The sequence below is a fragment of the Arachis ipaensis genome, chromosome B03, assembly GCF_000816755.2.
Source record: "Arachis ipaensis cultivar K30076 chromosome B03, Araip1.1, whole genome shotgun sequence".
NCBI classification, from domain to species: domain Eukaryota; kingdom Viridiplantae; phylum Streptophyta; class Magnoliopsida; order Fabales; family Fabaceae; genus Arachis; species Arachis ipaensis.
In genome coordinates this window covers 116955128-116982642 of record NC_029787.2, presented here as the reverse complement: position 1 = coordinate 116982642, position 27515 = coordinate 116955128, and the positions used below count along the sequence as shown (strand labels likewise).

The 27515-nt window shown below is 38.9% G+C and overlaps 1 protein-coding gene across 1 annotated transcript; it reads left to right on the top strand.

Moving 5' to 3' along the window:
• On the top strand, positions 5230-9717 carry LOC107633677 (swi5-dependent recombination DNA repair protein 1 homolog). The gene is made up of 4 exons (XM_016337282.1): positions 5230-5563; positions 5885-6051; positions 9360-9506; positions 9652-9717. Exons 1-4 carry the CDS (start codon positions 5230-5232, stop codon positions 9715-9717), a joined length of 714 nt encoding a protein of 237 aa, XP_016192768.1.

Sequence of the window (27515 nt, the reverse complement as noted above, 5' to 3'; positions counted from 1 at the left end):
AAAGTCATATTGGCCGGGTTAAAACGGAGACTACAAGATGCAAAGGGAGCTTGGGCCGAAGAACTTCCGCAAGTCCTATGGGCATATCGAACAACGCCACACTCCACGACAAATAAATCACCCTTTCGACTAGCATAGCTACTACAGACTGTCCGAACTCGATGGATGAGAACTTCCCAGATCATGGCACGCCTGCAACCTAAGAAGGTACTACAGCTAGAAAAGTAAAAGATCTCATCATTGGATGCACTCTTTTTCCTGAAAAGGTTTTTTAATGAGGCACCAAGTTGAGACTCAAACACTATTCGACATAAAGGGATGAAAAATTCCCACATGTACATATTTTCACTTTCCTTTGAATAAATATATATTTTAGATATTCTACAAGATTTCAAGACGCATTAATCTAAAGTATTCATCGTCCGATTATAAAGCAACAGATCGGCAGAAAGTGAAAAAATAATTTCACTGCACGATCGCGATAAAGATAACCGTCTGATAAAGGTGAAAACGCAATTCACCCAAAGGACGATCTAGAGATGACAACCACTTTCTACAAATCGGCAAAGATGAACACAAAATAATGTAAGAAGTTATCGAAAGTGATCTAAAAAAGAACCTGACGAGGTCTTACGGATTGCTAAAATAATAACTTACTGGCCGACATTAAGAAGTCGGACCAAGTCAACCCAAGTTATAAGTAAACCCTGGAAAGAGGTCTGGCCAACCCTATTAAAGAGGATTACTTTAACTTAGAAGGGCCCGACATAACAAAGTCAGCCCAAAACTAAAAAGTTACACAAGTAGTCCCTGAAAGAGACCTGACAAAGGTCCAAAAAAGAGGACTACAAAAATAACTTAAAGGAGACCGACATACGAAGTCGGACTCCTACTACTAAAAAGTTATTTGCAAAAATAACTTAAAGGAGACCGATATAATGAAGTTGAACTCCTACTACTAAAAAGTTACTTGCAAAAGTAACTTAAAGGAGACCGATATAACGAAGTCGGACTCCTACTACTAAAAAGTTATTTGCAAAAATAACTTAAAGGAGACCGATATAACGAAGTCGGACTCCTACTACTAAAGTTATTTGCAAAAATAGCTTAAAAAAGACCGATATAACGAAGTCGGACTCCTACTACTAAAAAGTTATAAAAGCAATCCCTGAAAGAGATCTGACAAAGATCCAAGAAAGAGGATTACAAAAATAACTTAGAAAAGGACGACGTAAAGAAGTCGCCCTACTACAAAGCAAGTTACAAACGTAACCCCTGAGAAAATCGGAACAGGACTACCAAAACAACTTGGAAGACTAACTTGAAGGAATTGGTTATAGATCGTCAGAAATACAAGCAAGAGCGAAAAAAAACCGAAAAACAAGTTAGACCCATATAACCACAACCACAAAGGATTCAAGCTACCAAAGTACAAAGCAAATCCAAAAAGGTCGAGCTGCAAGGTTCCAAACATTCTCAGAAAACAGAAGAGATACCAAATCAAGCACAAAAAGCATGATATAGTCTACAAAAAGTTATAAAAGCCTTGGAGGCCACCAAAACCTACCTTAAAAAGCTAAGCGAGCTACCTTTTGTTTTTTAAAAATAAAAGTTGCTAGGCAAGCAACAAGAAAGTGTCAGCAGTTAACAAAACATAAAGAGTTTAAAAAGCCCACAAGCCGGGCCAACTACATAAATATCCAGAATAAATGAAGCTAAGGATCAGAAGACTTTTTAGCAGGAGACGGAGGGCGAGTTTGGAGAGGAACAGCATCCACAGTACCGTCATCTCGGTTTAAGATCTGGCAGTCAGGATCAGAGGCGGGAGGGTCGACCTCGGTAGGAACAGCAGAAGTCGACACCTTAGCAGAGGACACGGGGAGAGGGTCGACATTATCATCATCCTCGTCATCAGGGACAATCTTGCCATCCTTGACAACATTATCCAGGCTGAAAAGGGTCAGGTCGGCCTCGGGAGCAATAACCCGAACTTGCTCCTTCAGGTTCTCATAAGCAGCAGTCACGCTGCCAACAAGATGACCTTGAAGTTCAGAATAATCTTCCCGGGAACTCTCCAGCTCCCCCCTCAGGCGCATCACCTCCCGATAGGACGTAACGTAACTATCCTTATGCATCATTGCCGTGTCCTCGGCCAACCGCACAGAAGCTGCCAGAGAAAGGGAAATCACCTTCTCGTTCTCTAGATCTTTTTTCCAGCTTGGCCAACTTCACCTCGAGCTCCTCCTTCAGCCCCTTCATCCGGTCGAACTCTTGCTTTGCCTCTTCCATAAATGCTTTGGTGGCATGGAGAGGTAGGTTCTGAGCAGTTCGGTGCAGAGCAGCCCCCATATACACCATCTTTATGCTGTTTCGGGTCATAAATTCCAAATGATGAAGGATGGACACATCGCCCATAGAAAGGGCGCCGTAGGGGCCGATCTGCTGATCTACAAATTCAATAGCATTAAAATCGGGAGCATCGAGGTCAAAGGGCTCAACTGTTTTTTGTTTCTTATTGGAAGGAGTAGCAGAAGTTGGAAGAGAGTCAGCTAGACGAACTCGGGGAATAGGGATCACCTTCTTCATCCCAGGAGAACTCGGCATGGACGGCTTCACATGCACTTGGGAAGATCCCTCCCCGGCCGCCTTAGTCGAGATGTTTTTGGCAGCAGTCGCCTTCTGTGCCCTCTTAAAAGCCTTCATGGATTCATTATTCTTCATCGCCTCTGCAAATAAGACACAACAGTAAGAAATTAAGCTACAAGTCGGAAAGGCATTCACAAGCAATATAAACAAATAACAAAGGAAACGCAAAATACCCAGCTCAGTTTGAAGAAGAGAGGGATTGGTTAAAAATTTCTTTGTATCAAGATGAGGGGATTGACCCCAGTGTTCTTCCAAGACAGTCACAAAAGCTCGCTCAGCCTCATCCAACATTTCTCACGTATACCTGGACACTTTCACATCTTTTTGCCATTCCAAGGGAAAGGCGGGCTCATCATTCTCATCCAGGAAAAAGGGCCGAGCTCCTTCAATAGCTCGGACCTTGAAAAAATAGTTCTTAAAATCGCGAAACGATTCATCAAACATGGAAAAGACCTTCTTTCCCTGGGTAGATCAGAAGGAGACCCACGCTGCCTTCTTTTTTACTACTCCAGGCTTTGTCAAGACAAATAGGTAGAAGAAGAGAGATTGCGAGGCAGGGATACCAAAACCATTACACAACAATTGAAAAATTTTAATGAAACCCCAGGAATTAGGGTGAAGTTGAGCAACATTACAGGACCATAACAGGTCGGTCTCAAATTCAGTAAAAGGAAGGGTGATACCCAGCTGACCAAAGAAGAAGTCATAAGCATAGAAAAAAGGGCGATCATTAACAACCCGAGTAGAAAAACAAACTCTCTCCTCAGAAGAGGGAGGGACAAGTTCATAATTCTTCTCATCACTAGGATTACTACAGACCCTATGAAACTGCCTAAGCTGTGCGCAAAACTCGGAATCAACCAAAGAGACACACATAAGAACCATCGAGTCCACCCAATCGGCCATGCCCTCGGGAACCTGGGAAGACATCTCTACAACGTTATTGCGAGAAGACATGAGGCCAACTAAATCTTACAATAAGAAAAGAAGAGTGGATTACTAACAAAACATCTCGGAAGAGGGGCAAAACAACTCGACAGACGAACAAACAGGAAAGGAAAACTCCAAGACTCAAACCAAAGTCCTGGGGCATCCTTTGGAGGCAGTAACAAAGCAAGGTTTCAAGAAAATTCTACAACTTACGTCCTGGCACTCATCAAAAAAGGAAAAAATAAGGTTTCAAACGAAAACAAAGAAAGTAAAAGCACAAAGTCACTACCTTCCTACAGTCTATCAGCCAAAGCATTGTCAAAATCAAAAATGTCCAGCAGAAAATCACCAAAAATGCAAACTTTTTCAGAATCAAGCAAAACCATCATCGAAGGCACAAGCAGAAACAACAGCAAACATGCAAAAGCCCCAATTTTTAGATTCAGGCAACAAGAAGAGGAAAAAGATTCACACCAAAAACGAAGAAATTCCAGAACACATCGGGTACTTTAAAAGCAGAAAAGATTCAAACTTTCTCTGAGCAAAATTCAAAAAACAGACATATAAAGAAACAGAGGAAGAAAATCGAAACCTGGAAAATAAAAGGAAGCTGAAGAGAAGAAGCACCAAAGCCACCCCTCGAAGCGGAAAACTGCGAAGATAGAAGGAGGAATCTAGAAATCACCCCTCTTCCTCAGAAAGCAGTAGCAGAACAGGCGTTGCAAGAAGGAACTACAAAAGAAACAGAAAATGAGAGAGTAAAGGGAGAAGTTACGAAGAAGAGTGAAGAAGAGAAACGGTTTTTTGATTAAGAGATTCAAAATAAAAGCCAAGAGAAAACGGGGCAATTAATACCAATTAATGAAGGTATTAAACGCTCTCACATTCCCAAAAAACAAAGCACTGATATAAAAGCGCGCGCTTTTAGAGGAAAACGTTCTACATTCAAAAAGAATCTACAAAGGAAAGAAATCGACAAAATGCTTGAACTCGGTCTCACTAAAGAAGGATCGAAGTCAAAGGACTCGACCTCAAAAAAGAAGACCGAGCTCAAGCAGGGGCACTGTTCATACCCTGGGTTGAGCTACCCGACCCGGGATGATTGGCGATAAAGCGACCGACCTCTTCCAAAGAGCTCGGCCAAATCGACAAGAAAGCCCAATAAAGGGCCCACATAGAGGAACAAGACCCAGATCCAAAGGCAATCCAAGCCTATAGAGATAAAGGCGGTTCCCTTGAAGACAAGCTGACTTCACCCAAAATAAGATAAGATAAGATAAGATAACTAACTTATCGTATCAGAAAGGTCAGCCCACACTACTATAAATACACTGGAGCACCCAGGTATAACTCATACTCTGATTCTACTAAAAAACCTGCTTAATACCCATGCTAACTTAGGCATCGGAGTCTCTTGCAGGTACCCCCCACCCTTCGGTGACCAATGATCAGCAGTGCTGTAAGTTCAACAAGTCGGATACAACAGCTCCGGCCGCCATCAGCCAGCCGGACACGTCATCCCCGACCAGTACAGAAGATCTTGTCCGAGATCGACCTCCAGTTTCAGGTAACCATCGGAACACCTTCTCAAACTCTTCGGTTTCCTCCACTACCTTTATCACTTCTCTTTCTTCTTAGCCAGAAACCACCCAAATGAGGAAGAAGACTGTTGTACAAATGCCTCCTAGAGAAAAGATACATAAGCTTCCTGCAAAACCTAGGTCCTCTACTCGTTCAAGAGACCAAACCTTCACTTTCTCACCTTCACCTCCTACCTCTCCACCACAAACTGATCCCATGGCGCGGACCAAGAACACACCAAGATTCCCAGCCTCTGCCAAGCCAACGCCACCACCAATGGCACCGCCTTCAAAACCAAGCTCTTCGAAACCTAGCTCATCCAAGGGCAAACTCCCTGCTGCTGAAGAACCTATTCCTGAGTCAACTCAGCCTAAGCCAAGGTCTGTTCCATTGCGTTCACAAAGAGGTAAACCTCGTCTTCCTCTCAAATCAATTAGAGAACCAGACATTCATTCTTTTGCTCACAAATCCTACTTCATGACATCTCACTCCAACTATAACCCCTATAGATTCAAATTTGCCATGAACAACGATTTTTATGAAGGAGTTATTAAGTACCATATCCTGTGTCCCTCTTTTCTTGCTGATTTACCAACTTTGAAAAAGAAAGGCTTTCCTTTTGTTAAAAATTTAGAATTTTTGGATTGGAATCACCTTTTTAAAATAAAAAAGCCTGTGTATCCTCTGTTGGTCAAAGAGTTTTATGCAAACATGACATACCATGAAGGAAGTGTGCATTCTTATGTTAAGGGCAGAGACATTGTTTTAAATGATGAAACAATCAGTGATTCTTTGAAGTATACTGATGTTGGGCCATGCGCTTATACATCTGTTAAGTGGGATGAGGGAGTTGGTATTTCTTACAATGATGCTTTGGCTCATATTTGTGAACATGTTTCCTTAATTGATGGCATCACACCCACTCACAAAGCCCTAGGATATGAACGTGCTCAGTTGCACCGAATAGTCAACCACATCTTACTTCCTCAAAGTGGTTCATATCAAAGGGTTTTTTACACAGACACACTTGTTTTGTATGCCCTAATCACAAAAACAGAAATATCTTTTTCCTATTTGATGGCTAGATACATGTTTGATTCTGTTAGAAGTAAGAAAGACAAAGCACTACCTTATGGCATGTTTCTAACTTGTGTTTTTGAGCATTTTGGTGTTGACTTGTCCAATGAAGATTATTGATAAACCCCATTTTTAGGGTTTATCTTGTACTTATTTAGGGGATTTTATGACCTCTTATCCACATTTATTCAATGAAATAGCATGGTTTCATGATTGTCTCCTATTTGTGCTTGAGTGTGAAAACATGCTTTTTAGGCCCTTAATTGCTAATTTTGATTCACTTTTGATTCCACTAGATGCCTTGATATGTTTGTTAGTGAATTCAGATTGGAAAGGCTAGGAATGGATCAAAAGTGGTGAAGAGAAAAAGCATGCAAGTGGAGAGCTCATGAAGAAACAAGGATTTGGGATGCTGATATCGACGCGCACGCGCAGTAGACGCGCACGCGTGGAATGTGAGGTCGCATGGAGACGCGTACGCATACATGACGCGTACGCGTGGATAGCAATTTGTCAAGTGACGCGTACACGTCATGTACGCGCACGCGTTAGTGCTCGCACGTGACCAACTTAAGGTGAATCCGCTGGGGGCGATTTTTGGACTTCCCAGGCCCAAATCCAACTCATCTCTGATGTTATTTAACCCAAGGATTAAAGGGGAATCAACACACATGAAATTAGTTACCAATGAGTTTAGTTTAGTCTAGTTTTGGAGGGAAAGTTAGTTTTTAGAGAGAGAAGCTCTCTTTTCTCTCTAGAATTAGGATTAGGTTAGATTAGGATTTCTTAGATCTAGGTTAATTCCATGCTTTGATTCACTTTTCCTTTTGTAATTCTTGTTCTTCTACATCTCCTCTCTCTAGTTTAGCATTTAATTCTTGTAATTCTCTACTTTGATATTGATGCACTTTTGTTTCTTCTATTTTCTTTTAATGCAATTCATGATTCATGTTCCTTTATTGTTCATTTGATTTGTTATTGTTAATTCCTTGCTTTTGGTAGTTGTAGATTTATAATTCTTGCAATTTGATTTTTGCTTTCCTTTTGTGCCTTCCAAGTGTTTGATAAAATGCTTGGAAGGATGTTAGAGTAGATTTTTGTGTTCTTGGCTTGGAAAGGTAACTTAGGAATTCTTGAGTCACTAATGTCCAAGTGATTGATAATTGGTAACCATTGACTCTAGCTTGCATTAATTCAATTAGTGGAAAGCTAGGACCTATGGACTTGGATTAATATAGCTCATTTGACTTTCCTTTACTTATTAGAAGATGACTTAATGGGATTGATCCTTGCAATTATCATGTTGTGGTTAGTGATAAGGACAGAAATCCTTGACCACCAAACCTTGACAAGACCTCTTTTTACCATTTAATTTTCATTGCCATTTACTCTTCTTGTTTCTTATCCAAAACCCCAAACATACTTGATAGGCAGAAAATTGCCGATTAAGAATTTATAGAGAAAACAACATTGCAAGTACAGTTCTTAACCGACAAAAATTCCGCTTATCAATTTAAAAAGAGTTGTCACAAATTAAGAATAAAATACTGGGAGTAGAATTCCCAGGTCGTCTCCCAACGAGTTGATAAAAGAGTGCTATTTTATTACTCAGGAATTTTTTCTGAGAAATTTTAGAGTTAGAGAACGGGAAATTAAAATAATTATGAATTAAAGCAATGAAAATTAACGAGAGAACTTATATAATTAAAATAAAAGCCTTGACCGGGAGAAGATTAATCGGAAGTTCTATCCTTGTTGGATTTTCTCAAGTATGATAGTAAGATGTTGTTGTTTTTACTAAGTTAACCCTTACCGAATAAAGGAAAGTCAAGTAATTGAGCTAACTCTTATTCATAAGTCCTAATCCTCTCCTTATGGAAGGATTAGCGTTAGTGACTAGAGAATTGGCCAACAATTTTCAATTAAAATCAACACTTGAGTATTCCAACTCAAGGGTCTCCTTTTAATCAACTCCTAATTCAAGTTGGGAGTCTACTCCATTGATATGAAGGCCATTTTCATAAACCATAAAAGGGAATAAAATAATAACTGAAAATTAATTAAAGGTAAAAATAATTCCTTGCATTAATAAATTCCAAAACCATAAACATACTTATCTGAACAGGGTTAATAAGTAATTAAAAGAGTAAGGGGATAAGGAAACAAACTAGAATAATGGAAACTTCAACGGAGGTAGTAACTCTTTTCAATATCCATATCAAAAGCATAAAACTCTAAAACTATGAATGTGAAGAATCCCTAGAGGAAGTAGTGTTTTTTTTCTCTAAGATTCAAAACCAAACTAAAAACTGTGCAAATGAGAATGTGTCAATGTGTGTTGAGTCTCTCCTTGTCCCCTGGCTCTAGTCTGTATTTCTGGGCCGAAAACTGGGTCCAAACTCAGCCCAAAATTGCTCCCAGCATCTTCTGCACTTTTTGCACGTCGCGCATGTCACGCGTACGCGTTGATGGTCATCTTCGCATGTCACGCGTGCGCGTCAGGTACGCGCACGCGTCGCTGTAAAAAATCTCCAAATCACACGCACGCGTGAGCCATGCGTGCGCGTCGATCCTCGCTGGTTATCTCCTTCAATTCTTGTGTTCCTTCCATCTTTGCACGCTTCCTCTCCATCCTCTAAGCCATTCCTGCCCTACACAGCCTGAAAATACTTAACACACAGATCACGACATCGAATGGTATAAAGGGAAATTAAAATACACAATTTAAAGGCTTAGGAAGCAAGTTTTTAATCATACAACAAAATTGGAAAGGAATTGTAAAATCATGCAAATTGCATGAATAAGTGTGCAAAGGCTTGATAAAAACTACTCAAATTAGCACAAGATAAACCATAAAATAGTGGTTTATTAATACTTCATAACTAATAACAAGAACACTTTATTGCAATTCCTAGGAAGAACGACCCGAGGTTTGAATACTTCGGTTATTTTATAGCGATTTGTTACTTGTGACAACCAAATTTTTGTATGAAAGGATTATTGTTGGTTTAGAAACTATACTTGCAACGAGATTTTATTTGTGAAATTCTAAATCGTCAAAAAATTCACTCATCAATTATGAAAATAGACATTCATATCTAAAAGGGGGTGGTTCAGTGAAACAGCAAAAGGGACCTACTCGTTCAGAGAGAGTGGTCTTGGATGATGAAGATGATGACTTTATTCCTGAAGAATCTCCTCCTCCTTCCACCGAGGATACTTCCATCTCCACTAGACAAAAATCTGATCTGCTGAATGTTGTCAAAGATGTGGTCCAAGAGTTTGTCTCCCAATCCAATCACATGATTGCAATGAGTAAGGAACAAAGGAAGCTAGCAAGCAAGCATGAGAATTTCCTCTAAAAAATCAAGGGATAGAGTGGCTGTGTTCATGACATTCATTGACAACCTTCAAAAGGATGAAGACCCTGCCACTGATGCTGATGAAGAAGCTGATTCAGAGGGGACTGGTTTGGATGCCTAGATTTGTCTCATGAAACTGCTGCTGCCTGCTCCCTTTTTCTCATAAAAACTGTTTTTTTTTTATACATTGGTACTTATGTTTGTTTCTTCCGGATGACTGTAATACCTTAACAACTACTGCGCTTACTTTAAATTAATTTGGTGTTTTAGACTGTGCATTAACCTTTCTTGCAGGATTAAGGTGCTGTTTTTATTGATCTTGCTTAAGCTCCACCCTTGATGACAAAAAGGGGAGTAATAGCTAAATTGCTATTTTTTGTTGCTACTGAATTTTTTGAATTTTAAACTGTGAATTTTGATTTGCAACTGTGCTGCTGCAGGGAATGTAATGACATAACAATTGGAACTTGCTTTCATACATTGTTGATTTGCCCTTGATTAATCTTGATGATTTGAATTTTGTTGCTGACATAATATGTTCAGTATTGGGCTGGATTTGTAATGATTATTTAAACTTCCTTAGTCAAAATAATTTTGTGTAACTCTTTATGGTGCTCTCTATAAGTAAAATGCAAAACAGGAAAGAAGAGAAGAGCATAAATCCAGGGGGAGCTAACATTGAAAAAGAAAGGGGGAGAAATACAAAAGCAAGCAACATCATTCAAAGAGAAGTTTCTTAACTTTACTAAAATTCAATTCCTTTTGATTAATGTTTAATTATGTTTGTCATCAAGGGGGAGATTGTTGAGTTAAGAAATTAACTAAATTAATTAATGATGACAAAAATTAATTTATTGGGAAAATTAACTAATTAGTTTTAATTATTTTGGTTAAAGTGATGCAGGCCAAAAATTCAATATTCAGCTGCAGCCCAAATTGAATGAAAACAAAAACAAAGCTGGCGGGTTACAAACCAATAAAAGCCCAAAGAAAACAAAGCAAGGAACCAACGGGCTGAACTTGTTTCAAACCCGATCCAAGCCCGTATCCATCACTCTAAGCTAATCACTCCAATTTGCTCTCACACCAAAAGCAACGTACACTTTTTCCTGCTTTGGTCAGAACTCAAAGGTGAGAGAGAGAGCTTCTTTCATAAGCCATTCACCAAAGAAGCAAGAAAGAGAAGGTTAAGCAAATGATAGAAGTCTAATCACCCACATTAATCTGTATCAAGAAGAGGTCAGAGGCTAAAAGGTGATTTTATTTCCTTCTACATGCATCTCATTTTTCTTCTCTTCATCTTCAACTCTCTGCTACTCCATATTGGGATACATGGGAAAGATGTTGTCTGTTCTTCACTGCTGTGTATCTACGGTCACAAGTGAGTCTTGGGGACCAAGTATCTTCTCAATGGCCAAGATTTGGATTTACCATTGAGGATATCTGTTTTATGCTTTTCTACGGTTTTTGGTCAACAAGAGAAGGTCAGAACCAAAGTTTCTAATCTGAGGATTAATGGGAAGAAGTGAGCTGGTGGGTTGGTGAAGCACAAAGCTCAATAATTTGACCTAGGGAGAACAACCCAACAACATGCAAGGAGATAAAAGAAGATTTTTCTTTATTCAGATGACAAGGAGAGATAACCCAGAGTATTAAGGTTTTGTTCTATGAAGAAACTCCCTGAAGAAGTTCTTCTACTTTGACAATGCTTTCTTTCAAAAGAGGCATTCTGCCAAAAATGAAGAACTGAATCAGAGACATGCAAATTTGGTTTATCAAATAGCAAAGAGGTTGTTGTAGAGTCAATCTCCTTCATGTTTTACAGATTGTGATTTATTTTTCAATGTTTATCTTTCTGTAATTTCATGAGTGAAAAGGCATATTGAGAGAGCTCAAGTAAAAGCCAATGAGTGAAAAGAGGCTGAGTGATACACTTGAGAGAAAAGCCTAGAGTTATTTCAGATTTCTTTAGGTAAGTCTGTGTCTTGTATCTTGTACCTGTGAGGTATCCCTTTCTTAGTTGGGTTAGCACTAAGAATGAAGAGTTATGTATTAGCATAGCCAAAGTCAAGTTAGGTTAGAACTTGAGTGTGAAAGGATTGTGTCAATCCTGTGGAATTACTGTATGTAATACTTTAACTACAGTGAAAATTCCACCATTGTTGTGGTGGAGACTGGATGTAGGTTGCATAGCACAAGGCAACCGAACCAGGATACATGATGGTGTTAACTTTTCTCTTCTCTACTCTGTTCTGTTTTTTTATATTCATGAGACAAAATGAAATTGTCTCATAAATTTTTTGCTACTGAGTTCAAACAGATTTAAAGAGCAAATCAGTTTTAAAGGGTTAAGTTTATTAACACAAAAGAAGGTCATAGATTCAACCCCCCTTCTCTAAGCCTTTTACAACTATCAGAATACAGCAAGGAGTAAAGTTCACTTTCTAGCTGTAGTATCTCTTCATGTTGCATGCGTGCCACTACCTAGGGAGCTCGTTCTCTTGTAGATCAAACACTTTGTAGTAATGTTTTTCCAAGACTTCATTGATCTTGTAAGGACTTTTCCAATTTGCAACCAACTTTTTTTTGTCTGGCCTCTGTATCCCAATGTCAATCCTAATCAGAACAAGGACGTTGGTGGTGAAGTTTCTTCTGGTGACTTTCTTGTTGTACCTCATGGACATCCGTTGTTTCAATGCTTCCTCCCTTATCCGAGCTTGTTGTCAAACTTTTGGAAAGTGGTCGAGCTCTTCCTTGTGAGCTTGGATGTTTCCTACGTCGTTGTAGAATCTTACCCCTTGGACTTTTTTTGTTGACTTCTATGGGGATCATGGCTTCTATGCCATAAGCAAGTCGGAACGGAGATTCTCCAGTTGTGGAATGGGAAGTTGTCTGATATGCCTATTGAACTTGGGAGAGCTCGTCAGCCTATGCTTCTTTTGTATCTTGTAGTCTAACGCATTTAATATGACTTTGTTTGTAGCTTCTGCTTGTACATTGGGTTGAGGATATTCTACTGATGTGAATTGATACTTAATCTTAAGGCTTGCCACTAAGCTTCTAAAGGCCGAGTCAGTGAATTGAGTACCATTGTCAGTAGTGATGGAGAATGGGACTCCAAGTCGGGTGACAATATTTTTGTAGAGGAATTTTTGACTTCATTGAGCTGTGATGGATGCCAAAGGTTCTTCCTCAATCTACTTAGTGAAGTAGTTAGTCCCTATTATGAGGTATTTACCTGCCCGTGTGCTTGAAGAAACGGCCCGAGCAAGTCTAAATCCTATTTTGTGAAAGATTATGGTGAAGTAACGCTAATGAGCTCTTCTGGTGGTGCCACATAGAAGTTAGCATGTATTTGATAGGGTGGGCACTTCTTGACGAAGTCAGCTACTTTGCTATGTAAGGTCGGCCAATAGAAACCAGCTCGTAACACCTTATTTGCTAGTAACCTTACTTCTAGATGATTTTCACAAATGCCACTGTGAATTTCTTCTAGGACATCTTTGGTTTTCGAGGTTGGAACACACTTTAATAAGGATGTAGATACTCCTCTTCTATACAAGACGTTGTAGACCAGAGTGTAGTTCTGTACTTTTCCTAAGAGTCCCCTTGCTTTCGTTTCTTCTTTAGGGAGGATATCAAAATTGAGATATTCGATTATAGGAGTCATCCATTCCAAGTTTAGATTGGAGATTGTCAGTATGTCCGACTTGTTAACTTATTTGGCCACGGATGGTGTGTTGAGAGTTTCCTGAATCAGACTTATATTATTGCCCAATGGCTTAGTATTGGCCAGTTTAGAGAGGGCATCTGCTCAACAATTGAGCTCTTAAGTTATATGTCTAACTTCTACTTCTTGAAATTGGGCTAACTGTTCTAGTATTTTCTTCAAGTACCTCTTCATATTAGGATCTTTGGTTTAGTAATCCCCATTTATCTGAGGGATAATCACTTGGGAGTCACTAAACACTATAACTTTAGATGCCCTGATCTCTTTGGCAAGTCACAAGCCCGCGAGCATGGCTTTATATTCAGCTTAGTTATTAGAGGCTGAAAACTCAAATTTTAGTGAAAGCTCTACCCAAATCTCTTCTTTATCCTCAAGAATGATTTCTGCTCTACTACCAATTTTATTTGACGACTCGTCTACATATAGATACCAGGTTGTAGAGCTTTCTTGTAATTCTCCTATGTATTCAGCTAAGAAGTCAGCTAAGTACTGCGATTTGATAGCTATCTGAGCTTAATACTTCAGATCAAACTCGGATAGTTTCATAGCCTATTGTAACATCCACCCCGCAATATCATTTTTTGGAGGATATGCTTTATGGGTTGGTTAGTTCAGATTTTAATGGTGTGGGCTTTGAAATAGGGTCGTAGTCTCTAGAAGCCAAAACGAGGGCATAGGAAAATTTTTCTATTCTTTGGTAGCTTAATTCTGCCCCCTATAATGCCTTACTCGTGAAGTAGACAAGTCGTTTCCCCTCCTTATCTTCTCGGACAAGGGCAAAGGCTATAGTCTTGTCTGCGACGGCTAGATAGAACAGGAGCTCTTCTCCTTCTTCAGGTTCAGGTCGGGTAAGGATAGGTGTTTGGCTCAAGAATTTGTTTAAAGTCTTGAAAAGTTCGTTCACATTCTTGAGTCCACTAGAATTGATTCCCCTTCTTAAGGATTGCAAACAAGGATAGATATTTTAAGGCTAATTCCACCAAGAATCTAGACAAGGCTGCCAGCCTTCTATTTAGCTGTTGAACTTCCTTTAGACAGGTCAGACTTTTCATCTCTATGATTGTCCTACATTTGTCCGGGTTAGCTTCAATGTCTCTTTAAGTGAGCAGGAATCCTAAAAACTTTCTGGCTTCAACTGTAAAGGTACACTTTGTGGGATTTAATCTCATTCCATGCTGCCTTATTGTATTAAACGCCTCTGCGAGGTCGGGCAGTAGACTGATTTCTTCCTTGGTTTTTACAAGCATGTTGTCCATGTACACCTCCATTAATCGTTGATATGTAGCTCCAGCATTTTTCAACCCAAAGGCCATTACCACAAAGCAGTAATTTGCCCTAGGAAGGATAAAAGATGTCTTCTCATGATCCAGTTTGTGCATCGGATTTGGTTATATCTAGAGTACGCATCCGTAAAAAATAGGTATTTATAACCTGAAGTTGAATCAACCAGGGCATCGATATTGGGCAAAGAGTAAGGGTCCTTGGGGCAAGCATTCTTGAGGTCGGTATAGTCGACACACATCTTCCATTTCCCGTTCTTTTTCTTCACGAGTACCACAACATTAGTAAGCCATAACGGGTATTTTACCTCCCTTATGAACTCGAATTCTAACAACACCTGGACTTGCTCTTCCACGACTTCTGCTCTTTCGAGGCTGAGCTTTCGTCATTTCTATTGGATAGGTCATGAGCCCAAGATAAACAGCAAGCTTGTGGCTCATGAGGTCGAGGTGGATTCCAAGCATGTCAGAGGCTTTCCAAGCAAAGAAGTCAAAATTTTCTTGTAGGAGCTTAATGAGCTCTTGCTTTAGCTACTCTTCTAGGTTAGCCCCTATATTTGTTGTCTTTCCGATCTTATCCCCAATCTGGACCTCCTTGATTTTTCCTTCAAGTTGGGGTCTCAGTTCCTCCCAGAATCAGACACCTCCGAGTTCTATGGTATTGATCTCTTTCTCTTTTGTACACCCTCGTAGGTTTAGGCTTTTATTGTAACACCTTGATAATTTTTGGTATCCTCTTACAGTGGCTATTCCCTCAGAAGTAGGAAATTTCATGCAAAGGTGAAGAGTGGAGACTACTGTAGCAAGTCAGTTTAACGTTATCTGACCTATCAGGGTATTATAAGCCAATGCCACATCGATTACTATGCAATCTATGCTCAAGGTCCTTGCTTTTGCACCCCTTACCAAAGGTATTGTAGTGTGAGATAAAGCTTAGAAGTCGGATAGCCATGTCTCCCAAACCAAAGAGAGTGTCTGGCTACGCCCTCAACTCCTTTTCTTCTAAACCTAGCTTGTCAAAAGCTAGCTTGAATAGGATGTCGGCTGAACTTCCTTTATCCAATATGGTTCTGTAGAGGTTAGTATTGGCAAGGATCATCTTGATCACGATAGGGTCATCGTGTCCGAGTGCTACCCCTTGGGCATCTTCTTTTGTGAAGGTGATTGCAGGCAGGTCGGACATTTCAACTTCTTCACCGACCTGGTAGACTTCTTTCAAGTGTCTCTTGCGAGAGAATTTTGCTACTCATCCCCCAGCAATCATGTGGATATGTCTTTCAGGGGTTCGTTATGGCCAATCCCGCCTATTCCGGTCTTCATCATCTTTTTTCCTTTTACCTTAGTCATCCAATCTTTCTGCTAGATATCTGTCCAACCGACCTTCTTTAGCCAATTTTTTTATCACGTTCTTTAAATCATAGCAATCATTGGTGAAATGGCCATAGATTTTGCAGTATTCATAGTATTCTGGCTAATTTCCACTTTTTTTCTTTTTAACTGGTCTAGGAGAGAATTTTTTGTGTGCAGATCTCTATGTAGACGTTGGTGCACGAAATTGTGATCTCAATGGCGCCAAAAACTTGGTACGCACTATCATAACCTCAATTCTTCTTCGCACAACTAACCAGCAAGTGCACTGGGTCGTCCAAGTAATAAACCTTACGTGAGTAAGGGTCGATCCCACGGAGATTGTCGGCTTGAAGCAAGCTATGGTCATCCTTGTAAATCTCAGTCAGGCAAATTCAAATGGTTATGGGATTTTGATAATTAAAATATAAATAAAATATAAAATAGGATAGAGATACTTATGCAATTCATTGGTAGGAATTTCAGATAAGCGTATGGAGATGCTTTGTTCCTTCTGAATCTCTGCTTTCCTACTACCTTCATCCAATCATTCATACTCCTTTCTATGGCAAGTTGTATGTTGGACATCACCGTCGTCAATGGCTACCTCCCGTCCTCTCAGTGAAAATGGTCCAAATACATTGTCACCGCACGGCTAATCATCTGTCGGTTCTCACTCATGTTGGAATAGGATTTGTTGATCCTTTTGCGTCTGTCACTACGCCCAGCACTCGTGAGTTTGAAGCTCGTCACAGTCATCCCATCCCGGATCCTACTCGGAATACCACAGACAAGGTTTAGACTTTTTAGATCTCAAGAATGGCCGCCAATAATTCTAGCTTATACCACGAAGACTCTGATCTGAACCAGGAGCCCAAGAGATAAACGCTCAAGCTATTGCAGATAGAACGGAAGTGGTTGTCAAACACACGTTCATAGGCGAGAATGATGATGAGTGTCACGGATCATCATATTCATCAAGTTGAAGTGGGAGTGGATATCTTGGAATAAGAATAAGCTTGAATTGAATAGAAAAATAATAGTACTTTGCATTAATTCATGAGGAACAGCAGAGCTCCACACCTTAATCTATGGGGTGTAAAAACTCCACCGTTGAAAATACATAAGTGGTAATGGTCCAGGCATGGCCGAATGGCCAGCCCCCTAAATATGTACAATATGATCTCCAGGATCCTCCTGAAATAAATAACTAAAAGTAGTTTTTATACTAAGCTAGTACCTAGGGTTACATAAGATAAGTAATTGATGCAAAAATCCACTTCCGGACCCACTTGGTGTGTGCTTGGGCTGAGCATTGAGCTTTCATGTGTAGAGACTCTTTTTGGAGTTAAACGCCAGGTTATAGCCTGTTTCTGGCGTTTAACTCTGATTTGCAACCTGTTTCTAGCGTTTAACTCCAGAATAGGGCAGGAAGTTGGTGTTTGAACGCCAGTTTGTGTCATCAAAACTCGAGCAAAGTATGAATTATTATATATTGCTGGAAATCCCTGGATGTCTACTTTCCAACGCAATTGACAGCGCACCAATTGAGTTTTTGTAGCTCCAGAAAATCCTTTTCGAGTGTAGGGAGGTCAGAATCCAACAGCATCTGCAGTCCTTCTTCAGCCTCTGAATCAGATTTTTCCTCAAGTCCCTCAATTTCAGCCAAAAAATACTTGAAATCACAGAAAAACACTCAAACTCATCGTAAAGTCCAGAAATGTGATTTTTATTTAAAAACTAATAAAAATATACTAAAAACTAACTAAAACATACTAAAAACTACTTAAAAATAATGCCAAAAAGCGTATAAATTATCTGCTCATCACAACACCAAACTTGTTGCTTGTCCCCAAGCAACTGAAAATCAAATAGGATAAAAAGAAGAGAATATAATATAAATTCCAAAATATCAATGAAACTTAGCTCCAATTAGATGAGCGGGACTAGTAGCTTTTTGCCTTTGAACAGTTTTGGCATCTCACTTTATCCTTTGAAGTTCAGAATGATTGGCATCTATAAGAACTAAGAATTTAGATAGTGTTATTGATTCTCCTAGTTCAGTATGTTGATTCTTGAACACATCTACTTTATGAGTCTTGGTCGTGGCCCTAAGCACTTTGTTTTCAAGTATTACCACAGGATACATAAATGCCATAGACACATAACTGGGTGAACCTTTTCAGATTGTGACTTAACTTTGCTAAAGTCCCCAATTAGAGGTGTACAGGGTTCTTAAGCACACTCTTTTTTTTTTTTTGCTTTGGACCTTGACTTTAACCGCTCAGTCTCAAGCTTTTCATTTGACACCTTCACGCCACAAGCACATGGTTAGGGACAGCTTTGTTTAGTCGCTTAGGCCAGGATTTTATTCCTTTGGGCCCTCCTATCCACTGATGCTCAAAGCCTTGGATCCTTTTTACCCTTGCCTTTTAGTTTAAAGGGTTATTGGCTTTTTGCTCTTGCCTTTTGGTTTAAAGAGCTTTTGGCTTTTTCTGCTTGCTTTCTCTTTTTCTTTCTTTTTTTCTTTTATTTTTGCCATTTTTCTTTCTTTTTTTTTCTTTTTCTTTTTTTTTTGCAAGCCTTGTATTCACTGCTTTTTCTTGCTTCAAGAATCAATTTTATGATTTTTTTTCAGATCATCAATAACAGTTCTCCTTTTTCATTATTCTTTCAAGATCCAACAGTTTTAACATTCATGAACAAAAATATAAAAAATATGCACTGTTCAAGCATTCATTCAGAAAACAAAAAGTATTGTCACCACGTCAATATAATTAAACTAATTTCAAGGATGAATTTGAAATCATGTACTTCTTGTTCTTTTGTTTTTAGAACATTTTTTTTATTTAAGAGAGGTGATGGATTCATAGGACACTCATAGCTTTAAGGCATAGACACTAGACACTAATGATCATGTAATAAGACACAAACATAAATAAAAATAAAGCATAGAGAACGAAAACAGAAAAATTAAATAGATAAGGAGATTAAGGAACGGGTCCACCTTAGTGAGGGTGGCGTCTTTTTCCTTTTGAAGAACCAATGGTGTTCTTGAGCTCCTCTATGTCTCTTCCTTGCCTTTGTTGCTCCTCCCTCATAGCTCTTTGATCTTCTCTAATCTCATGGAGAATGATGAAGTACTCTTGGTCCTCCATCCTTAGTTGTCCCATGTTGGAACTTAATTCTCCTAGGGAGGTGTTGATTTGCTCCCAATAGTTTTGTAGAAAAAAGTGCATCCCTTGAGGCATCTCAAGCATTTCATGATGAGGAATTTCCTCATGCTCTTGTTGAGGTCCATGAGTGGGCTCTCTTGTTTGCTCCATCCTTTTCTTAGTGATGGGCTTATCCTCATCAATGAAGATGTCTCCCTCTATGTCAATTCCAGCCGAATTGCAGAGGTGACAAATGAGGTGAGGAAAGGCTAACCTTGCCAGAGTTGATGACTTGTCAGCCACCTTGTAGAGTTCTTGAGGTATAATCTCATGAACTTCCACTTCCTCCCCAATCATGATACTATGGATCATGATGGCCCGATCCACAGTTACTTTGGATCGGTTGCTAGTAGGAATGATAGAGCATTGGATGAACTCCAACCATCCTCTAGCTACAGGCTTAAGGTCCGGTCTTCTCAATTGAACCGGGTTACCTCTTGAGTCAACTTTCCATTGAGCTCCTTCCACACATATGTCCATAAGGACTTGGTCCAACCTTTGATCAAAGTTGACCCTTCTAGTGTAGGGCCATGCATTTTCTTGCATCATTGGCAAGTTGAACGCCAACCTTACATTTTTCGGACTAAAATCTAAGTATTTCCCCCGAACCATTGTAAGTCAATTCTTTGGATTCGGGTTCATACTTTGATCATGGTTCCTAGTGATCCATGCATTTGCATAGAACTCTTGAACCATTAGGATTCTGACTTGTTGAATAGGATTGAAGAGTACTTCCCATCCTCTTCTTCTAATCTCTTGTTGGATCTCCGGATATTCGTCCTTTTTGAGCTTAAAAGGGACCTCAGGGATCACCTTTTTCTTTGCCACAACTTCATAGAAGTGGTCTTGATAGACCTTTGAGATGAATCTCTCCATCTCCCATGACTCAGAGGTGGAAGCAATTGCCTTCCCTTTCCTCTTTCTTGAGGTTTCTCTGGCCTTAAGTGCCATTAATGGTTATGGAAAAACAAAAAGAAACACTTTTACCACACCAAACTTAAAATGTTTGCTCGTCCTCGAGCAAAAAAAGAAGGAAAATAGTAGAAGAAGAAGAAAATGGAGGAGATGGAGGGGAAGAGTGTATTCGGCCAGGGGGAAGAAGTGTTTGTAATGTGTGAAAATGAGGTAGTGTTGAGGGGTTGGGTTTGGGAGGGAAAGGATTTTGAATTTGGAGGTAGGTGGGGTTTTTGGGGAAGAGTGGATGGATGTGAGTGGCGAAGAGTATTTGGAGAAGAGTGTTATGAAAGGGTGTGAAGAGAAGAGAAGAAGAGGTGGGGTAGGTGGGGATCCTGTGGGGCCCACAGATCCTGAGGGGTCAAGGACTTAGCATCCCTGCTCCATTTAGGCATGCAAAACGCCCTTGAGTGCACTTCTGGCATTGAACGCCAGGTTGCTGCTTGTTTCTGGCGTTTAACGCCAGCTTTTCTCCCATTCTTGGCGTTAAATACCAAGTAGATGCTCTGTTCTGGCGTTAAACGCCAGTCTGGTGCCTGTTTCTAGCGTTAAACGCCCATTCTTCTGCTACTCTTACTGGCGTTTAAACGCTAGTAAGCTCTTCCTCCAAGGTGAGCTATTTTTTATTCTATTTTTTATTTTTCAGTTATTTTTGTGACTTCACATGATCATCAACCTAGAGAAAACATAAAATAGCAATAGAAAATAAATAGATATAATTAAATAGCATTGGTTGCCCCCCAACAAGCGCTTCTTTAATGTCAATAGCTTGACAGTGAGCTCTCATGGAGCCTCACAGATAATCAGAGTAGTGTTGTGGCCTCTCAACACCAAACTTAGAGTTTTAATGTGGGGGTTTTGTTTGACTCTGTATTGAGAGAAGCTTTTCATGCTTCCTCTCCATGGTTACAGAAGGAGAACCTTGAGTCTTAAATACAAGGTAGTCCTCATTCAACTGAAGGACCAACTCTCTTCTGTCAACATCAATCACAGCTTTTGCTGTGGCCAGGAAGGGTCTGCCAAGGATGATGGATTCATCCTCATCCTTCCCAGTGTCTAGGATTATGAAATCAGCAGGGATGTAAAGGCCTTCAACCTTCACTAGCACGTCCTCTACTAGTCCATAAGCCTGTTTCATTGATTTTTCTCTGCCATCTCTAGTGAGATTCTTGCAGCTTATACCTCAAAGATTTTCAGTTTCTCCATTACAGAGAGTGGCATGAGGTTTATCCCTGACCCCAGGTCACACAGAGCCTTCTCAAAGGTCATGGTGCCTATGGTACAAGGTATGAAGAATTTTCCGGGATCCGGTTTCTTCCGAGGTAATGTCTACCCCATTAATGCACTCAGTTCATTGGTGAACAAGGGGGGGTTTATCCTCCTAAGTCTCATTACCAAATAACTTGTCATTCAGCTTCATGATTGCTCCTAGATATTTAGCAACTTGCTCTTCAGTGATGTCTTCATCCTCTTCAGAGGAAGAATATTCATCAGAGCTCATGAATGGCAGAAGGAAGTTCAATGGAATCTCTATGATCTCTGTATGAGCCTCAGATTCCTTTGGTTCCTCAAAGGAAAATTCCTTTCTGTCCAGAGGACGTCCCATGAGGCTTTTCTCACTGGGGCTCACGTCCTCCAAACTCTCTCCAGGTTCGGCCATGTTGGTCATTATTATGGCCTTGCACTCTCTCTTGGGATTTTCTTCTGTATTGCTTGGGAGAGTACTGGGAGGAGTTTCAGTAATCTTCTTACTCAGCTGACCCACCTGTTGCTGAGAAGATGATGGAAAAGGCTTGCTATTGCTAAACCTATTTCTTCCACCATTATTGTTGAAGCCTTGTTGAGGCTTCTGTTGGTCCTTCCATGAGAAATTTGGATGATTTCTCCATGAAGGATTATAGGTGTTTCCATAGGGTTCTCCCATGTAATTCACCTCTGCCATTACAGGGTTCTCAGGATCATAAGCTTCTTCTTCAGAAGATGCTTCTTTAGTACTGTTGGATGCAGCTTGCAATCCATTCAGACTCTGAGAAATTATATTGACTTGCTGAGTCAATATTTTGTTCTGAGCCAATATGGCATTCAGAGTATCAAGTTCAAGAACTTCCTTTTTCTGAGGCATCCCATTGTTCACAGGATTCCTCTCAGATGTGTACATGAACTGGTTATTTGCAACCATTTCAATGAGTTCCTGAGCTTCTGCAAGGGTTTTCAGATGAAGAGATCCTCCTGCAGAATGGTCCAATGACATTTTTGACAACTCAGACAGACCATCATAGAATATAGATATGATGCTCCATTCTGGAAGCATTTCAGTAGGACACCTTTTGATCAATTGCTTATATCCTTCCCAAACTTCATAGAGGGACTCACCTTCCTTCTGTCTGAAGGTTTGGATTTCCACTCTAAGCTTGCTCATCTTTTGAGGTGGAAAGAATTTGGCCAGGAAAGCACTGACCAGCTTTTCCCAAGAGTTCAGGCTTTCCTTAGGTTGTGAATCCAACCATGTTCTAGCTCTGTCTCTTACAGCAAAAGGGAAAAGCATAAGCTTGTAGACCTCATGATCAACTCCATTGGTCTTGACAGTGTCACAGATTTGCAAGAATTCAGCTAAAAACTGATAAGGATCTTCCATTGGAAGTCCATAAAACTTGCAATTTTGCTGCATTAGAGAAACTAATTGAGGCTTAAGCTCAAAGTTGTTTGCTCCAATGGCAGGAATTGAGATGCTTCTTCCATAGAAGTTAGAACAGGGTGCAATAAAGTCACCAAGCATCTTCCTTGTATCTCTACCATTGTTATTGGGTTCGGCCATGTCTCCTTCTTTTTCGAAAATTTCTGTCAGGTCCTCTCCAGAGGGTTGTGCTTTAGCTTCTCTTAATATCATTTTAAGAGTCCTTTCAAGTTCAGGATCAGCTTCAATAAGAATGTCTTTATCCTTGTTCCTGCTCATATGAAAAAGAAGAGAACAGAAAATATGGAATCCTCTATGTTACAGTATAGAGATTCCTTATGTGAGTATAAGAAGAGAAGAATAGAAGAAGGAGAAGAGAAAAATTCAAACACAGAGAAGAAGATGGGGTTCGAATTTCGGATGGAAAAGAATTCGAATTTAATTTAAAATAAAGGGAAAATATTTTTGTTTTATTTCAAATATTAGTTAGAGTTCAAAAATTAAAAAGAGAAGAAATAAAATTAAAATTAAGATTTGAAACAATTAGTTAATTAAAAAGAATTTTGAAAAAAAAAGTGAGGAGTTTTCGAAAATTAGAGAGAGAAAATTAGTTAGGTAGTTTTGAAAAAGATAAGAATCAAACAAAAAGATGAGATTAATTGAAAAAGATTTGAAAATCAATTTTGAAAAGATAAGAAGTTAGAAAAGATTTTGAAGTTGATTTTGAAAAAGATGTGATTTGAAATTTATTTTGAAAAAGATTTGAAGAAGAAATTTAAAAAGATTTAATTTTGAAATTAAAGTTGATTACTTGACTAACAAGAAACAAAAAGATATGATTTTAAAATTTAAAGATTGAAACTTTTCTTAATAGGCAAGTACCAACTTGAAATTTTTTAATCTAAAAATTGAATGCTAACAATAAATCCAAAAATATGAAACAAAAATAAGAAAAGATTTTGAAAATCAATTTTTAAAATTTTCGAAAATCATAAAAGAGAAAAAAAATGAAAAAGATTTGATTTTTGAAAAAGTTTTTGAAAAGATAAGATTTTTAAATTGAAAATTTGACTTGACTCATAAGAAACAACTAAATTTTAAAAATTTTTTACTAAGTCAACTCAATTTTTCGAAATTTATGAGTGAAAAAAGGGAAAGATATTTTTTATTTTTGAATTTTTAATAAGGAGAGAGAAAAACATAAAAATAATGCAAAACATGAAAATTTAAGATCAAAATAAAAAATGCATGCAAGAACACTTTGAATGTCAAGATGAACACCAAGAACTTATTTTTAAAAATTTTTAAGAAAAGAAAGACATGCAAGACATCAAACTTAGAAATTTTTAATGTTTAGACACTAACAAATTGAAAATGCATATGAAAAACAAGGAAAGACACAACATGAAGATGCAAAGATCAAACAAAGAAGATCATCAAGAACAACTTGAAGATCATGAAGAACACCATGCATGAGTTTTCGAAAATTTAAAGAAAATTAAAAAGATGCAATTGACACCAAACTTAAAAATTGACACAAGACTCAAACAAGAAACATCAAATTTTTTGTTTTTATGATTTTATTAAATTTTTTTGGTATTTTTCGAAAATTAATTTGAAAAGGGAAAATAAAGGAATTCAAAATTTTTAATAAGAATTCTAGGAATCATGCAATGTTAGTCTAAAGCTCCAGTCCAGGAATTAGACATGGCTTACTAGCCAGCCAAGCTTTCAGTGAAAGCTTCGGTCCAAAACGCTAGACATGGCCAATGGCCAGCCAAGCTTTAGCATACAAATCAGGCATACAACAACTGAATTGATGAGAATAAAAAAGCTCTTGTGATGATGAGTTAAAACCTCGGTCCAAAAGATTAGACATGGCTTCACAGCCAGCCAGACTTTAACAAATCATCATGAAACTCTAGAATTCATTCTTAAAAATTCTGAAGCCATAGAATAATTTATTTTTTTTAAAATTTTTGAAAATAAAAATAATAAAAACAAAAAGCTTAAAATTAAAATAAAATTACCTAATCTGAGTAACAAGATGAACCGTCAGTTGTCCAAACTCAAACAATCCCCGGCAACGGTGCCAAAAATTTGGTGCACGAAATTGTGATCTCAATGGCGCCAAAAACTTGGTACGCACTATCATAACCTCAATTCTTCTTCACAACTTCGCACAACTAACCAGCAAGTGCACTGGGTCGTCCAAGTAATAAACCTTACGTGAGTAAGGGTCGATCCCACGGAGATTGTCAGCTTGAAGCAAGCTATGGTCATCCTTGTAAATCTCAGTCAGGCGGATTCAAATGGTTATGGGATTTTGATAATTAAAATATAAATAAAATATAAAATAGGATACAGATACTTATGCAATTCATTGGTAGGAATTTCAGATAAGCGTATGGAGATGCTTTGTTCCTTCTGAATCTCTGCTTTCCTACTGCCTTCATCCAATCATTCATACTCCTTTCCATGGCAAGTTGTATGTTGGGCATCACCGTCGTCAATGGCTACCTCCCATCCTCTCAGTGAAAATGGTCCAAATGCGCTGTCACTGCACGGCTAATCATCTGTCAGTTCTCACTCATGTTGGAATATGATCCGTTGATCCTTTTGCGTCTGTCACTACGCCCAGCACTCGTGAGTTTGAAGCTCGTCACAGTCATCCCATCCCGGATCCTACTCGTAATACCACACACAAGGTTTAAACTTTCCGGATCTCAAGAATGGCCACCAATAATTCTAGCTTATACCACGAAGACTCTGATCTGAACCAGGAGCCCAAGAGATAAATGCTCAAGCTATTGCAGATAGAACGGAAGTGGTTGTCCGGCATGCGTTCATAGGCGAGAATGATGATGAGTGTCACGGATCATCACATTCATCAGGTTGAAGTGCGAGTGAATATCTTGGAATAAGAATAAGCTTGAATTGAATAGAAAAACAATAGTACTTTGCATTAATTCATGAGGAACAGCAGAGCTCCACACCTTAATCTATGGGGTGTAGAAACTCCACCGTTGAAATACATAAGTGGTAATGGTCCAGGCATGGCCGAATGGCCAGCCCCCTAAACGTGTACAATATGATCTCCAGGATCCTCCTGAAATAAATCACTAAAAGTAGTTTTTATACTAAGCTAGTAGCTAGGGTTACATAAGATAAGTAATTGATGCAGAAATCCACTTCCGGGCCCACTTGGTGTGTGCTTGGGCTGAGCATTGAGCTTTCATGTGTAGAGACTCTTTTTGGAGTTAAACGCCAGGTTGTAGCCTGTTTCTGGCGTTTAACTCTGATTTGTAACCTGTTTCTGCGTTTAACTCCATAATAGGGCAGGAAGTTGGCGTTTGAACGCCAGTTTGCGTCGTCAAAACTCGGGCAAAGTATAGACTATTATATATTGCTGGAAAGCCCTAGATGTCTACTTTCCAAAACAATTGAGAGTTGGGTTTCTGTAGCTCCAGAAAATTCATTTCGAGTGCAGGGAGGTCAGAATCCAACAGCATCTGCAGTCCTTCTTCAGCCTCTGAATCAGATTTTTGCTCAAGTCCCTCAATTTCATCCAGAAAATACCTGAAATCACAGAAAAATACACAAACTCATAGTAAAGTCCAGAAATGTGATTTTTATTTAAAAACTAATAAAAATATACTAAAAACTGACTAAAACATACTAAAAACTACTTAAAAATAATGCCAAAAAGCATATAAATTATCCGCTCATCAGACGTCAACAAGGAAACCCCGCAATAGGGTATATTTATGATATCTTCAAATTTTTTTCGAGTTGTATTCTTCTTTTTTCTTTGACTCTCTTTCTTTGCTTCGAGCCTAATATTGATTGCTCTGTCCTGAGATGGGTTCCCTTAATGTTGTCATTTTTTCCATGTTGATATATTTCTTCGCTCGCTCTTGAACCTTATACAAAGATATTGGATGTCTCTTTGGTATAGATTGAGAGAACGGACCTTCTTTGAGGCTGTTAACTATCCTCATAATGATTTCTTCCGTAGGTAGGTTCTAGATCTTCAATCACACTTTGTTGAATCTTTTCATATAGGCTTGGACAGATTCTCCGACCTCTTGTATTACTCCCAAGAGGCTCGGTGTATGTTTGATCTTGTCTTTCTGAATGAAAAATCGAGTAATAAAGCTCCTTACCAAGTCGCCAAAGTAGGTGACCGACCTGGGTGGCAAGCTGTCGAACTATTTCATTGCCGCCTTGGTTAGCATAGTCGAGAAAGTTTTGCAGCGAGTTGCGTCCAACGCGTTAGCCAAGTATATGCGACTTTTGAAGTTGCTCAAGTGGTATCTTGGATAAGTAGTTCCGTCATAAAGATCCATGTCAGGACTTTTAGAGTTTTTGGAAACTTTCACTCGCATGATCTCTTCCGTAAATGGATCTTCACCTCCCAAGGTGTTTCTGCTTAGTCAATTCGAGATTTTCTACCTTTAGGCTATATTTGGATGTTGTACCTGAGACAAAAATACAGAGACAAAGATACAAAGACAGAGAGACAGAGACAGTATTTAATATTTTTATGCTTCTATATTATGTTTGGAAGCAGTGGATAAAAACTTGTCAAATGTCATTGTTTTGTGTTTGGAAAGATAGATACAGTTTACTAAATACATAACAAAAGACATTATATACCCTTTTGATTTTTTTTTAAAACTAAAATATATTTTTGATCAAATCCCATCGTGTAATAAA

Excerpts from the sequence above, each read along its gene's own strand:
- LOC107633677 (XM_016337282.1), top strand. The coding sequence starts at position 5,230 with ATGAGGAAGAAGACTGTTGTACAAATGCCTCCTAGAGAAAAGATACAT. Across the intron at positions 5,564-5,884 it reads TCCATTGCGTTCACAAAGAG|GAAGTGTGCATTCTTATGTT; the intron begins GTAAACCTCGTC and ends CATACCATGAAG. Across the intron at positions 9,507-9,651 it reads TGAATGTTGTCAAAGATGTG|GATGAAGACCCTGCCACTGA; the intron begins GTCCAAGAGTTT and ends AACCTTCAAAAG.